Genomic DNA, 17564 nt, shown 5'->3' on the forward strand with positions numbered 1-17564 from the left:
ATATTGATAGTGCGAAACAGAACTTTGTTAAGTTTTGACATTTAGATATCTCAGCACGGAGATTATTGACATTCAGATCCGACATATATAGAATCATTTAAATCGTGCAACAATGACAGATCCGAAAGAATTCCGGTGCGATTAAAGGAAATCAAATTTTCCTGGAGCGAGAGGAAAAAAAACGGTTTAATTTCGACGCGGTCAGATTTCTATAATTATCCTATAAAATATGTCTTAATCATAGTCATTATCTTTGCATATTCATAGCGTTGACAAATCAGTTCTCATTAATAAACGTCATGAGTACTTTCGAGTTTTCATTCTTAGTTTTCTTTAATATTATTGTTAAATCGTCCGTGTGTGTGCACGCGTGTGCACCGTGTCGGTTTTCATTAATTAAAGGTACCCCGTATTTTTTTTGCACACGAGCCAAAGTCTCGTTTTACGTAATTGAAAGTATCCGCTTACGTACGATATGTAGATTTTCGTAAAGAAAGCCGATAACATTATCTTTGCGCACATTCGCGATTTATCTTGTCGGTATCGAAAGGGGCGTGGTGTAAACAGTCTGTGACAATATTATATCAGTGTAAGGACGATAATTTAGTATTATTTATAAATATCGTTACTATCCCAAGACCTGATATAGTTCCCAATCGCTGGCCGCGAAGGAACGTGATAACCCGCGAAGCACTGTTATTGTCGCAGTTTCGCGTGAGAAGAAAAGTCAAACTTATTATTCCGGCACTTATCGGCGCTGACGTCTTGCTAAGTTCCGCTCAATAAAAGCAAAAAGATCGTGATGGGGTGCGAGAAAAATCACGTTTATCACATTCGCTGCTTCAATCCGTAAACGAGCTACGCTTATCAAATACTTCGAACAGCGTAAAAAAAAAAAAAATATTTAACAAGTCTCCGTCGTGTCTCATGCCGAAAGCGGAAACGCAAATTCAGATGTATTGACTTGTAAATTAGTATGCTACTATAACGGTTATGCGTAAGTAAGCCTAGGAATAGCGGCGTAAAGCACACTGGAGTAAAAATTGATAAATTTTTTTGCGTACGTACATTGTGCACAATTAATTTGTCATTGATGCATTGTTAAAAACTTTTACATGTTTATTTTTAAAATTCCTTATTGTTTTTTAAATTTCTTTGTTTTAAAATATAAACGTTCAAGTTATATACAAATTGTTACATAATAATAAATTTAAATATACAAGTTATATACAAATTGTTAATATACAAAAATATCATGAAAACATCTGTATAAATTTTATCATGAAAACATCTGTATAAATTTACAGGCCGTAATTAATGATATAACGCGCGGCCGGTTTTGTGAAAGAAGCGACGACCTGTTCGACTTGTGTTCGCGAGTTAAAATGATCCGACGAATCAGGAATTTATTATGTTTTTTTTTTTGTTTTTGTTTTGCTACACTGTTTCTGCTGTCCGGTTTCTACTGCTTTAATGCCCTCGAGGCGATACGCGAAAGACATGAAAACTTTAAGACATGTAACAAAACTGAGGTCAAGAGCTATCTAAGAGCGAAGACACCATTTTATTCGCATATCAATAATTCAATACAATAATACTATTTAAGACGTTCCTCACAATGCAGTTATCTATAACAACGATATTATGCAAAGATTGCACAAGTGGTTTAATCTATCAATATTTTCTTTAAACGAAACATAATAAAAGTTATAAAAGTATGATTTCAAATTTAACTTGTTTTGCAGAATATTTTAACAAAAATAATGGCAAGCGTATCAGAGTTGATATATTCTCCTTCGTCTCTAGTTCAAGGCAGATCTATGCAATGTCAAGTTAAATTTTAATACTTATTACAATCGGATAAAATTGATTTTTAGAAAAATAAAATCTTTTTCATAAAATTTTATTTTTCTTTTGCACGGAGCGATCACTTTTTTTAATATAACTGAAAAGACGTTTCGTCATTCTTCTGATAAGATTTTGACAATGATCCGCAACCACGCACAATCGACAGAACGTTTAAATTAATGCGGGTTCAATTTTGAATTTTCGGCGCTGCACCGGCTCGATCGTCACATCTCATACCCAAATATTCAACGCCGTTTCGTCATCTGGCTGGATGCTGCTGTTGGTTTGATGTATTGCCGTTATCGGACTTTCCAACGATTTTGCAATTGCTCGATGTCAGTTATTAACGACCGATTACGCGTGCAAACAGACGCATATCGCGTGTGTGAATACATGTCCACATTCATGCGTGGCGCACGCCTATGATTTGGGTAAGTTACATCGCTCTCGTCAATGATAAACATGTGGGAGGAGACAATCGCGAATTTCAATATCAATAATTCTAAATCGTATCAAATTATATATATAATTCTCGTTTCATCGATTGTGTATGCATTTAATAAATTGTTTTAATTAATAGAAATATTCTTATCTTTTCAATCAATGTGTGTTGCACTATTTTTGCAAACTTTGGCATCGTTGTAACAACATGTGAAAAACAATTAAAAGAGATTTAATTGAACGCAATATTTGAAATTACGCGATATATGTAATAAATATTTATGTACGTAATTATGTTATCTTAATGCGTCATGTGATCTGACGTATATACTGGAAATTAGTTACTTGAAAAAGTTTTGCGTCAAAATAGACTATTACACGCAAGAATCATTGCGATAAACATATTTTGCTTTCATCATTCTTCTCGGTTCCTCATCGTTGTATCTCAAAGTGAAAGTGACGAAGTAAATCTTAGTCGATCGTTGCATCAGAATACAGCTGATGAAATTTGAAATCATCATGAAACAACCGGGAAAGTGGTGGGGGCGAGAGTTCTTTTAAAAGATAAAACTTAGACGGAGTGGCGCAATTGAAATTTAAATAAAAATATGTAAAAGTTTGCATTTCGTATCTTATACGTCAGAGAAATTATTGCGCAAAAATAATGAAAGATCACATCTGATTGCAACATCGTTACATATTTTTTTCAAGCATGTCATAAAATGGTTAATAACGTTAAAATTTTACTTACCGAAGATACATTCTTCATGTTTAAAAAAATTACTTAAATTCTTATGATGACATCTAGCAAGACACTCGTGCTGTTTTACATCTAATGCATAAAGATAACAATGCTATGTGCATTTTTTCTCACTGACATATGGCTGGCTGGCGAATTTTGCTTGTGACAGTAGGAGAGTTTCGCTGTCGCGGGAGAAGATAAAACATTAACTTCGTAAGAGTGTCATTTGTTAGTAAATAATCCTTTCCGTAGTACGCGAGATGAGGTCGATCCCCCACGATAGCGTCTAATGACAAACTCATGAGATTGTCAACATACGGTTTCTTCATTCATTCACGTAACTAGTCATTCGATTACATCATAGTTGATTCAAGTGCACTATTGGGAAAAAATATGAGAATGTGCCGCGGCAATAATTATCACTTATTATCTTTTAATAACTTCTGATTCAGGTTATCATTGTTTTTAGCTCACATTTCGTTCGCTAGCTTAAGAATAAAATTTTATAGATAGGTATATATTTTTATTTTCTAAAAATACAATATAGACATTTTTTAATATATTTATCGTTTATAAGAATTTTTTGAATAAATCCTATCTTTATCTACCTAGAAATAGTTTATCTATTTGAAGATTTCTTTTATCGATTTTAAGATATTGTACTTGCTAGAGCGATTTTAAAAATCTTGTTTAGAAACGTATAGTAATGTTTCATTTTTATTCGATGAGAAACGAGTATGAGTATGAGAAGATTCGATGACAGATGAGAGCGATACATCAAATACAAGATAAAAAAACATTGATTTTGGCATTGATGTTAATATTGAAGAAAGTGATATTAACAAGCACATCGATTAGATACAACAAACTGTCGATGTAATTATTACAGAAAAGACACATGTATTCAGATGTTATATTGATTGATATGTTTATGTTTCTTAATTCTGTGAGTTTCATCTATGTTTGAAGATTGTCGTTTTATTGGCGCGAGGTTAAAATACTCTAGAGAAATCACGAAAACAAAGCGAATTAGGACGGAAAAGTGCGTGGTGAGAAAATTTCTAGAAAAATGTGCAATTTTCAAGTATAATCTTTATTGTACTGTTTTGCACCAATAATTTTGGTTGCGTTTGCTTAAAAGTCACAGAAGGTCGAAAAAAACTTTCAAAAACTTTTGAAAAACACTGGTAAAAGTTAAACAGAAAATAGAGAATAATTAAAATAAAAAATAGTATACAAAAAAAAATGTAAATTGTAATTTTATTATTATTTATTAATAATGTCAAACGTATTTTTAAATGCTTAAGAATTGTAAAATAAGGTATCTGAGCCAAAAAATCCAGCAGTAAGTAAAACACCCATTTTTAGATGTATCACTTAAAAATGCGCTTCACACCAAGAGCATATGGTTAAAAGATGTGACATAGTAATTAGAGGATTTAACAATAAAGAGGATTTAATTATAGAGAAATCCTATGGATTTCGTTTTCGTGATTATTATTTTAAAATTGATTTAAAAGATAACATTTAGTTTCTTTATTATTTTTAAGTTATTATTTATTTGGGCCTTATTATATTCATAAGCATATAAAACACAATAATAAAACTGAATATTAGAGTTTGAAGGAACTTTTTTTTGTTTATTTATAAATATTTTGTATGGCAGATATATTTTTATTTTTGTAAGTGATAGAAATAAAGATTTTATTTTTACTAATTTATTTTAACACTTTTATAAATAGAGCTGTTAAAAAAGAAAATTAATTAAGTGAACGTTATTCGATTCGGGATACCTTAATTCATATCTTGATATAAAAAATTGTAAAATTTTAAAAATAAATTACTGAAAAATTCATAAAAAAGAAAAATGACATAGGAACGACTGAATTGCAAAATTCAATATAATTCCTGCAATTTGTACATAGACGCAAATAAAAAAAAAAAGATAAGCAAAATGGATTTCAACATGTCAAATATAATGTTTCAATAAGTTTTAAGATTCATAAATGCATATTGTCAAAGAGTAAAGCAATTCTTTATCATGTTTTCCTCTCTATCGTATCATATAAGAAGACATTACAGATGTTTTTCCCCCATTTTCTGAATTTTTCTCAGAATTCTGCATGTTTATGGTGATTTCTCGTAATGATTAAAGCACGTGATTCCAGATATACTTCATCGTCATGGTTAAATTTACATAGTCATTTCCAATCAATAACAGGATGATCGCCACCAATCGGTAAATATAATCGGGAAGAACTATTAGCAACATTCTACTACATATAAGTTGTATTCTTTTTTTTTGTATATGGAGTGGTTTTCTGACGCAATAAACGTGTTATCGCTAAATATAAAAGCAGGCATAGCCGAGAGCGCTGTCAGTGTTGTTGAGGGTAACAGAAGCGTTCACTTTGGAAGGAGGTGTTCTTGACGAGTCTGTCTGGCCCGTGTGTTTGCTTTCCGAGAAACGATATTAATACAGAGAGAAGACGAGAGCTACGGACAAAGTGGCCATTTAGACCTTCCAAATTGTGGTTAATATCGCTGATAAATAACAACCAATTTGTTATTAATAGTACTGTGTTTAACTGTGATTTTGTGTCGGAAAGTAAACAGCAACGTCTTTGAATTTACGCGGGTGATCGATAATTCATTAATTCGAAGCTATAGATTTATCGAAGATTTATCTGACGAGTGCATACGTTAGAGCAGAAAAATGGATTATTCTTATTTTATTTCGGAAGTCGCTAAACGTAGACGACCTGCCACAACGCGGGAATTAAGTAAGTATTTTTTTTATTAATGTAAAATTTAAACATAATAATCACTAATAAACAAAGAATAAATCAATAAACGATTCGATTATCTAATCAACAATAATTACTAAGTCTTTCTTTTACAGTAGATTAATATAAAATTACCGAGCTTTTTTTTACGATAATTTACTAAAATTATTAACATAAATATTTACTCACTTAATTTGTAAGTTAACTTTATGATAATCCCATAATTAATTGCAAATATATCGATAACGGAACGTTCTGCACCGATAAGCATTAAGAGAGCATTTTATAATTAATTAAACAAATGATCGACAACGAAGATATTTCATCTGTTCTAGCTAAAATAGCGTACTCCGCGCCAAAAGACACTATTTCCTTAGCAGAAGGAATGCCGAATGAACAAATGTTCCCATTCATAGAAATCTCGACGACGCTCAGCGATGGTTCCTCTTTCGCTCTCGATAAGGACGAGTTAGCTGCTGCTCTCCAGTATATACCCACGCAAGGCTACCCTCCTCTTTTGCAGGTAGAAAAATTTCTTCATTTAATGTGATCTTTCTTCAAAAATGTCCCAGAAATTTTGAAAATAACGTATTTCTCAAAGTGCTTAAATTAATACTCACATTTCACTCTTCTGCAAGGAAAATAATAGAAAACTATATATATATATATATATATATATATATATATATATATATATATATATATATATATGTATGTATGTATGTATGTATGTATAGAGTAAATAAAGATAAGAGAAAGCGGAAGAGCGAAAAGATTTCGACGATAAGCCATTAAATTATAACGCTGTTTTGATTATGTCACATGTATACATTGTTTACGCGAGATTGCTCCTCATGTAATCGACCGTGTCGTTACACCCGAAATCTTTCATTCCCGAGATAAGGGAATCGGCTACAATGTGTCTAACAACGTCGGACATCAAATTGGTTTCAGGCCCTGAGGGAATTCCAGAGAAGGGCACACGCGCCACCCTTATGGGAGAGCCGCGACATAGTCATCGTTTCGGGGTCTCAGGACGGGCTTAGTAAGGTTCTGGAGGCTATAATCGGCATTGGTGATCCGCTTTTAGTCCCCGACCCCTTCTATCCTGGCGTCGAAGTTGTGGTTAGTGAATATAGATATGCTTTCATTAAAAAAAGAAATTTGAGAAGAACCTTTCCGGTACACGTCGCGTCGTTTTAATCCTTTTAGAGGATCGTACACCAAGTGTACGATAAATAATATAATTTGTACGATAACAGTTATAGATTTTTCTGGAAAATCTGGTAATGTCATTTTATTCATTTTTATTAGAATGATATTTTCATAGAAAATCGGCATAATAGATAGAAATGAATATCTTTTATTTTTTATATATGTACAAAAATGTTTAATATATCTTATATTTATATTAAACATATATTTATATTAGTATAATAACACTATGTTACATCTGAGTACAATTTATTTTAAAAATAAACTTGTTCTTTCTCCAAAATTATATCAAAATGCTTAGCGATTTATCTGTTACTTCAAATTTTTGTTACCCACGGTATGTGTATGTCGTTGACTTCGATTGCAGGTAGCACCTCACAAAGCGGAGCTTATAGCGATCCCGCAAGACGACGATGGCCCTATCCCGGAAATACTCCGGGAAATTTTGAGAAACCGGCTCCTTTCCGGTCAAAAAATGCCGAAAATAATGTATATAAATGCTACCGGCACGAACCCTACTGGCATCATTATTCCCCTGGAAAGACGAAAAGAGATCTACAGGATAGCCTGTGAATATAATTTCTTGATCCTTGATGACGATCCCTATCATTTCATGCATTTCGACAAGGTGAGTCACATTCATGTGCGACAAACAAATGCGTTATTTAACAGCATGTAAAGAAATTATAAGTCGACCATATAAATATGAACGCACGTTAATAAACGTATTAATAGATGTATAAATATACATGCGTTAATATTTACTACGCAAATAATTATACCGAAAATTACTTAAAAAATGGAACTCTGCAAAACGCAATAGTATTTTATAAACGGACCCGCAGAGATTACAGTGCAAATTAGATAATGTTTACTGTATGACATATCTTTGACATAATTTCGACATAATTTTGTATAAATGTAAATTAAATTTTGAATGACCCGCGCGATAACAGAAAATTTTATATCTTTTAAAAGCTGTTGTAAAATACAGTGGCCAAATATTCCAAACAAATAAAGATATCTTTTAATTATAATATACATTAAGTATTGTACTATTTAATGCAATCACGAGAAAGGTAAATTATTACAGATATTATTAAAAATTCATGCAGTAACGAATTCGCGTATCATAAATATCTTTCATCACATCCTTCATCAACATTTGAGATAGAACGCAATCTATATTTGAATTTATAATATAACTGATATATTATGCAAAATTATATATATTTATAGAATTATAAATATATATATATATATATATATATATATATATATATATATATATATAATATTTATGAAATTATACATAAAAAATAAATATTATTGAGGAGATTTCCATCATCGTAAGAATAAAAAAAAATATATAATTACTTTTAAGATAACTTGCATTTTTTTCTTAGGAAGAGCCCAAGTCCTTTTTATCGCTTGATACGGAAGGTCGAGTAATTAGGTTGGATTCATTCTCAAAAGTGATCAGTAGTGGCCTCAGAGTAGGTTTTATGACTGCCGCGGCTCCACTGGTAGCCTGCGTAGAACTCCATTTACAGAGCAGTCACCTCCATGCTCCTACTTTATCGCAGGTTGGTAGAGCTATCCTTACCCTTCGTAACTGCAGTTCACTACCCTTATTTTTTCCTGTCGCTGGTAATTGATATAAAAAAAATTATTCTCGAATATTATTTAAATTCAAACCAATATGGGAAATTTTTGTGAACCTTTTTTAATAACATTTTATTAGTTTTTTACATAAGCATCAGCAAAACAATTGAATATGTCCTCAATAAATGTTTGAACGTTTGCATTTGAATGCAAAGCGAAAGAATGGATTTATTATACTTTTTATACGTATGTGAGAAAGGGTGACAACCGTAAATCAGTATTGTTATCTGAAATAATGAAACATCTTAAAGCGTCATCGACGCACGCTTAATCAGTGCTCATAAATCAAACCGATGGTGGCGCGTGTCGGTTTCTTATCAAAATCGTAAACACTTGCCATTTTATCAGAAAAAAATTGTCTAAGTAATGGCTTTGATGCCTTCTTAGGTGATGATATACATGCTGTTGAAAACTTGGGGTTACGACGGCCTGATGAGCCATTTCACGAGATTAAGACGCTTCTATAAGAAACGAAGGGATTTTATCTCAAAGTTGGCACGCGAGCATTTGAACGGTAGGTAATAATTGCTCTCGGTATACACCTGATGATAATTTATTTTTAGTTTTATTACAACTTCTTATCTAATTAACGAATAATTTCTTATTTTAGAATACGTGTGTGTTTCATATGTTTTGCGAAAAAATATATAACAAAAAAATTATTTTACACATAAAAGAAAATAAATAATTAGTGAAGCCTGCGAGGCTCGAAATTACACAATAATTTTGCACAAAGTACATACTTTAGCTGTTGCAATTATACATATACATGTAGTACTTTATGTAACAAAAAAATTATATCAATATATTTAAAAATGTTTTACGCATAGTTGGTAAGTTGCCACAATTAAAAGATTAAAAGATACGAGTTGTTTTATAGGTCTGGTGGAATTTAGTGTACCAAGGGGTGGATTCTTTTTATGGATCAAAGTACCGGAAATCAAAAACACATGGAAGATGATAATGCAGCGGGGCATAATAGAAGGTGTTATTATGACGCCAGGAGCTGCATTTATGGTAGATCCCACGAAACCCTGTAACGCCATCAGGGCAAGTTTCACCAAAGCTTCCTACGAGGAAATGGAACTGGTATTCTTTTATATATTTTTACATATATTAAATATATTAATTTATTATACATATTATATGTTTTTATTACATATACGATAATTAATATTTTAATATAATTAATCTTCTAAAATATAAAATTAGCGAAAAATGAATAGATTTAAATTATGAAGATAAATATAATCTCAAAATAATTTAATCATAAAATTTAAAGTAAACGTTTTAAAGTCATATGTTAAAACATATCAAATTTAGTCGATTCAAATTATTGTTATTTTATCAGCATCTAATATATCGACGGTGAATAAAGTTTCATCGAAATGCTCGTCTATCGCCATACTACAAAACGAGTCAACTCTCGCATATTTACGTCTACTTCTATTTCAGGCAATGAAACGATTGGCTCAACTGATCCGGGCTGAGTTAGATCTCGAAAACTACATTGAAAATGTTGACACGTGATAGTATATATGTACATATATTATTAACAAAATAATATGTTTGTACATGACTACACGGTTCACATACTGCAGCTAACGGATATCAGTTAGTAGTAAAATAGAGAGATAAATCTGGAAAGATATTATCAATTAAGTGAAGTATTAATGCTATAAAAGAAGATCGAACAAAATATCGATAGAATTGGGCAAGTTATGTTAGATCAAAATAAATTTTATGTACCTTCATCGTTCATAGAACGTAGAACGTAGAACGTAGTCTCGAGTTTTGATAACAGAGGACATTGCATCACTAAAATACTAGTTACTTTGCGAATTAAGTTTTAATAGCAGTTAAAATTTTAAAAACTTGTAATTTTTATATAACTAGTTTTTAGAAGATATTGATATTTATAGGCATATTTTATTTTTACTGATGATAAAAAGAATGTTTCCCACGTTTTTTTTATAACAACATGCACGGTTGTAACATGGTGTGACAATAGCTCGACAGCGTGGCATTAATCTCATGAAATTTTGACAAATGCGCATTATTAAGTATATTAAATTAAAAAAATCAACGGATTAATTTAATACATTAAATCCTCTTAAATTTCTAGTACGTTGTATCGCCACATTCACAGTAAATTGCTTTTATCTTTCTATTTAAATTTTTGTAGTGAAACGAAACTAATTATTTAATAATATCTTTTGTTAATTTTTTAAACATTTTATTGTACATTAAATTTTTTCTCTCCTCAACACAAATGTGTTAATTTATTTTGTTAAGTACTAACATAAAATGTAATTGCTTAATTGGAAAACATTACTTTGTTTTTATTATTTAGAAAGACTACATAGGCTATTTAAACATTTTAAATTTGAAACTTAACTTTATTTTATAAAATATTGTACTTAAAACTCTAAATAGTGCTTGTACACATGTTTATTACATATGAATAAAAGTTCTTTTTAATTACAACCTTATTATTTACTATAATTGAAACTGAGGAAATATGCAAAATAAAAATTTAATTTACCTTTAGAAAAACTATGCATGTGATTTATTTAAATGATGAAATTGTATTTATCTGAAAGTATTAAAAGCTCGATATTAACTTTTTTTTAAATATTAAGTCATTTTTTTAAATAATAGTTTGAAAAATGTCTTTATAGACTGAATATTACTTTTATTTTTTGAATTTTTTCTAATAAAATGTAATTTGATTTTAGAATTTAATTCTATATTATCTCAAAGAAAAAAGAAATAAAACAAATTAAGGAGTAGAAAAGGGAATTGAGAAAAAGTGCAAAGGTGAACGCAGGAGTTGCACGATAAGGAATAGCAGGATAAGATTAGACAGTAAAAGTAGAAGAGAAAGGGGGAAAACTCTCACTTAACGCTAAACATTTTAACTACCAATTAATTTGCCAGAATTAATTAAATCTGTTGCAATATAAGAAGAGATCCGTTCTGCGGTTCGTTTACTTTTAGCACTTTTCTTGGCCTTTTCATTTGTTGTAGTCATATATAAGAAATCTTTTGGACACCTGCATTCTCTAATCCCGACGGTCTCATAGCTCGAATAATATCTCGCCGTTTATTTAGTTAATTAGGATACTAATAGCGCGCAACTTGTGCCGTGTAAGCATCTTATATATGATGCGTATATTCCTTAGAAGTACCTATCAAGTTTAATGAATCAAGCTAACAAGTAAAACTAGACATGCAAGAAATGTAATAGTAATTACGATTATTTTGAAAGAGACACATGGGAACATTCGTCCTTTTCCAACATTTAAAACGAAGAATTTAAATGCCAATTGCAATTAATAAATCCAGATTATAACTTTAACTATTAAGTTGTTTAACATTTATTTTATTTCTCTCGATCTCTCTATCACTTTCTCTTTTTCTTTTTCATAAACTTTTATTAAGTTTAATAATTTACCAGTTTCAATATAATTTTATTTCTTAAAAACTAATAAACTCAAGCGAATACGCGTTTATACTGTATGTGTAAGATGATTTTCACGACTGATTCGAGGGAACAAGCTCGTATCAAAACACAAATCGGTTTCTTCGTATGGTGGAAGACCATGAGGATGAACACACAGTCCCCCGAAGATATAGTGTATATTAAAAGACGTTTTGCGGCGCTGCTGGGGAGCTGCACGGATATAGCCGATCATACGAATGGCCACATTTTCGCGAGAGTGGGATTTGTGGAAAAAAAAAGAACTGGAAAATACACTTTCGTTTTTCGTACTGGCGAATCGCAGCATATTCAACGTGCTGTAATTTCCGTCGATTAACATGATCAAACTAATTTTCCTCTCTCTCGCAAATTTTTTTATAAAAATTAAATTACTCGCGATGATCATTCAGTTATGCGCAAGCACCTTTTCGTCGGCCGGATGCCTATGTTTATGCAGAGACATTTTTTTTCTATAAATTATAATAAACATGGTTGTTCAAAAATTACTTGGAAATTTTTTAATACCGTAGTGCTTTATAAACGCGAGGAAAATCTAATCTAAATTTACTTCACATAAATTTCTATTAATATATTATATAAGAATATTCCTTAACCAAAAAAAGATTAGAGCACTTTTGTTCTTTATTTATTTTTTCAAAATTTAATTGTCTTAATTACTTGTCAGGTGAACGCAACAATTAAAATATTAACAAAATAATTTCTTAATATTTTATAATTTAATTGAATAAACTTAATAAGATGTTTAAGAGCCTTCGCACATGAACTTTCGCAAGACGTTACATATTAGACTTGCGTGATGGATTGCTCTGTGCATTGGCCTAAGTTTATTTATAAGTACGGACACACAAGTTTATAATCCATACTTATTGTAACGTAACATCTTACAGATGTTTTCGTGCGAAGGCTCTAAACAACTTTGTCAAGATAAAAGTTTCACATGAAATGATATTTACATGTTAGGCTGATACTTATAGTTATAAATAGTTTTTAAACTCCGATTAAAAACGTAACAGATTTATTCATTTTTTTTTCTTTCAATCAAAGATTGATAATTATCATTTACGACTATGATCAATATAACGACGTAGGGCGACGGTGTCTCATACTGCACTATCAAGGTGTCTTTGTTACTTTCCTCTGAAAAGAGTGAGTATTTAATCAGCGGATCGTTCAAAGCACGCCTTCTTAAGTAGACTGTACTTGGTCTGTAGTGTTCACAAAGACAGCGGTCCGATGTAATGGTCCGCTATGGCAAAAAGATAGAGGCTCGGGAGCGAAGGAAGAAGGCGAGCAGAGGGCGAGAAAGAATTCTCCGGCAGCGGATCCGGCAGCGCGCCCTTAGTCGCAGCGAGTGCTCGTGGGAGCCGCTATCGTTTCCGTCTCACCGAGGTTCGCCGGCGGCGCGGCGCTCACCGCGGGAGCCGCCGCCGTCGAGGGGGTTATTCCCTGGGGGTGGGTGAGATCGGTGAGGTGACTCGGGCGGAGGCGGGAGAGAAAGCGCACCAGACTCGTGGGTCGGTCGGAGGGATCTCGTGGGGCTAGGGAGGGGCGAGAGGGTGAGAGAAACGGAGGGACGGTGAAAGAACCGGGAGAAACGGACGGGGTGGCGTGCCAGGGGGGGTGTGAGAGCAAGACGGGAGCGAGGAGGGGTCGGTAAGGGTGCGCGAGGGGTAGTGCAGTTTCGTGTTGGCATTACTCTTGATTTCCGTGGTGACGTCGCTACCTCGCCAGCCCTCTCCCTCCCTCCCTCCCTCCCTCCCTCCCGCCCGCCACCCCTTTCGCCCCGTCGCTACCCTCCTCATCCTCCTTCTCTCCTCCACCTTCGGCGGCCTCCAACTCCACCTCCCCCTCCCGCATCTCCGTGTCTTGTGTTTTGCCATTTCAGCGCGCGAAGGCCACCCACCCCTCGTACTACAGGGAAAGAGCACCCAGACTATCTGGGAGAGATAGATCCTTCCGCGCGCACGCTACCCTATATACCGTCCATGGTACGAACATATCGCGCGTCGGATGATATTTCTCCTTCTCTTGCCTTCTGCCCCGACGTGGCCGTTCGCCGACGGCCAGCCTCATGGAGGAGGACGGGCATTATGTCACGCCAAACATTCTCTCTTTCTCGGCCATTATCGGAATAATAAAAAATTAAGTGCACATCCTACGTATACCTCGAGCATGTTCAGGATTTAAGCGAGATTTAGATCGATATTGAGAAATGGAAAAAATTTAATCTCTGCGTTAATATCAAAGTTATCTCAATATTATCTCTTCCCTAGATCTCGAGTGCTTCTGATCGAAACGTAATTCTTTTCTAACAATTGCATTTATAACGATTTTGGTCCGGTCGATGCAGCGTAAACACAAAATTAAAGTAATAGTCATTCGTACTATAAGAGCAATCTTATTAAAATCTATTTAATTTCAAACAATTAAATCATTCATCGTTCAACAGTTAAATCACTTCGCTTCATTTTCATAATGTTCTTCGAATATCTCATTGAACCGTGTTAATATATATTTATATCAAATTGAAATATCTATTATTTTTTATCCGCGATCGAGAGAGATTACTTTGTGTGATTTTGACGCTCGAGTCTATGGAAGTCCACGATCGAGCAATCCCGAAGTCAGACTCGCTCGTAGGAAACAAGCGGCTGTTTTAACTTGGCGGAGACACCGCCGATATCTCACGAGCATGCGGTTTTTATTGTCCCCGGCTGGTACCTCCGTCGGCGACGTCGGCCACCGGCAGGAGGAAACCTGCATTATATCACGCCCATTATATCACGCGTAAAAATTCCTGCTTTACGAAGGCGGGAAAAGGATAACCCATCCTCGGACCGTCGTCGTCGTCGCGCGTCCCTAGAAACAACGAAGGGTGGTAGGGTACCGTACCTCTCTACCTACGAGCCCCTATCTCTTGTCCGCCACCGTCGTTCGTTTTCCTAACGTCGGCCGGAGAGGGCGGACGCGTGCTGCGAAGCTCGCTTGTTTGTCTCTCGCGGTTACATACGGTCTTCCTGTTTTTAAATCGTAGCCGATGTACGACAACGTCGGTGTCTACGCCGATTTATGCGCGGCGTGTGATCCTCCCTTCCGCCGAGATACATTGATTGGGATATAGCCTTCGAATTACCGCGCGTAAACTCGCGATAGGATATCTATCTAAGCTCGCAGTTTGACTTTGAATAAATAAATGGTACTAAACTCGTATTGGACTACGCGTTAGAAATTGAGGATTACAAATTAGAATTTGACTAGTTAGATAATTTTAGTTTTAATTCATTTCGTTCTGATTGAATTCTGGTCTCCAATGCGTAGTCCAATACCTGTTTTACAGTTTGTGCATTCGAAAATTGAAAAATGACATCAATAAACGAGATTAGAATTCTATTTCGTGCAAAAGAGTTGCAAATAGTTCAACGCGCTTGATTTTTGGGTTGTTTCTGAGTTTGTACCTTACGTAATTATTTTGATGTGATCTAATACAATTATTTTCAGATCTGTATTTAGAAAAATTTTTAGATGCTTCAACAAAACCGTTCTTTTCGTGTAAATCCGCTCTACGGATTCGAAGTAACAAAATAAATCAACACGTAATGCGTCAGTGTTTATTCATCACCCGATGACAGGGATCTTATAACGGATTATTTGTATCAGTTTTATTTTATAACTGTTAATGGACTTTGTACAGGAATATGTACGGGAACTATGCGAGATGAACGGTACGGACATGTGCATATTTTATCGAACTATCTCGCGGTCGACACTACTATACAATATGATGAAAATATCGAAGTACGAGAATTAGGATAAAACAAGCTCCGACTCGCCTAGTGTAGAACGCATTATTGGACAGAATAACGATGACACGCAATTTCGCTCGTTTTGAGAAACAAAAGGCAAGTTTATACGGGAGTCTAATTTTACATTTAATATCCAACTATTTTACCGCGCTGTGCTTCTCGCGAGATACGGTAAAAACTCGATACTTATTTTAGTCATTACATCAAACAGTCAAACGTGTGCAAACTGGCATACGTCAAATTTTATTTTTGCTGACTCTTATTGCGAAGCTGTCGAAAGACTTAATTATGTGTTGCGAGCGTCATTTGCCTCATTCTTCCTCGCGAGAGTACCTCAATGCTAGTCGACGGATTTATATCTCCCGTCCTAAAAAAGAAACCTCGATCCTGTGGATTCTCGCCGCCGGCGCAGCGGAGAGAGCGAAGTCACGGCCCTTCACTTATTCAGCGAGCTGGTAAATAAAAAAAAAAAAAAAAAAAAAAAACTCGCTGCAGCGCGCGGCGAGTGCATAAAACATTGAAACCGCTTGAAATCGATTGCGTTTCATTACATCGCCGCGAAACCACGTCACTCGGAGATTTTTTTACTTTCGCGAAGATACCGTTTTAGGTTGATTCCCGCGGGGTTCGTTGACCCGCGAGAATTCAGTCGTCATCGGAGGCCCTGCGAGAGATACGTAAAATGCGACGCCGCTTTTCATCGTTATAAATAAAACGATTGGGAACGATTAATATATATTTAAAGCGCGATGTGCAATACCAGCGCGCGCGGTGACGGTACCGCTGATGCTGCTGGTCCTTTTGGGCATCGACCCTGGAAAAACAAAATAACATGGGCCGTCGTGGAAAACGTGTAAATAGAAAAGATGAACTGCTGCGGTGAGTTATAAATTTTAATACGGGGAAAAAGTAGATATTTTCATGATCAATTCGAATTATATCGAATTATATCTCTATACGCGGCCTGCCTTATATACAACCGGTCAATATTTTATGGACTTAACTAATAGCTAAGAATGCGAATCAAACTTGTCACATTGACATCGAGTAATTGATTCGGCTATAAATGAACCAGCTATACAAGGTTCAATGAATTCTTTACATAACCGAATCAGCTACTTCTAATCCTGTGGCATCGTTACTAATGTACCATGTCCATTATCGAATAAACTTTTTGTACGTTTGGATAAAGTGGTTTTTATACATTCTAGTAGATTAAAAATAAATCGTTTTTTCAATCTGCACAATTTTTATATTCTCACTTTTTCCAGGTAAATTTTAAAATTTTTTCATTCGATCGCGTTGCTCGTAAGGCGGTCACGCGGTTCAATAGAGACACCGTGGGGATCTCTCGCGTGAGTCTTTTGTTGCCCGAGAGTCTATGAGGCCCCAATTGGGAAGCGATCAAGAAGCCCGAACTCGGAACGCCAAGAGAAGGAGGATGACGCCGTACGGTGTGGAAAGGGGTTGCTCGAGAGGGGCCGAAGGGGCGGAGGAGAGGGGGGGGGACAGAGGGGTGCAATATAGCCCAGCGATTGCCCAGTAAATATCGGGGCGAG

The 17564-nt window shown here is 34.5% G+C and overlaps 1 protein-coding gene across 1 annotated transcript; it reads left to right on the top strand.

Moving 5' to 3' along the window:
- Window positions 1-5390: 5390 nt before the first annotated feature.
- LOC105199937 (kynurenine/alpha-aminoadipate aminotransferase, mitochondrial) lies at window positions 5391-10966 on the top strand. Its single transcript, XM_011167271.3, has 8 exons — window positions 5391-5814; window positions 6153-6340; window positions 6772-6942; window positions 7400-7660; window positions 8439-8618; window positions 9085-9211; window positions 9578-9786; window positions 10153-10966. The coding sequence occupies exons 1-8, from the start codon at window positions 5748-5750 to the stop codon at window positions 10225-10227; spliced, it is 1278 nt and encodes a 425-aa protein (XP_011165573.1). The 5' UTR covers window positions 5391-5747; the 3' UTR covers window positions 10228-10966.
- Window positions 10967-17564: the final 6598 nt, after the last annotated feature.

Source organism: Solenopsis invicta, chromosome 7, assembly GCF_016802725.1.
Source record: "Solenopsis invicta isolate M01_SB chromosome 7, UNIL_Sinv_3.0, whole genome shotgun sequence".
Classification (NCBI taxonomy): Eukaryota; Metazoa; Arthropoda; class Insecta; order Hymenoptera; family Formicidae; genus Solenopsis; species Solenopsis invicta.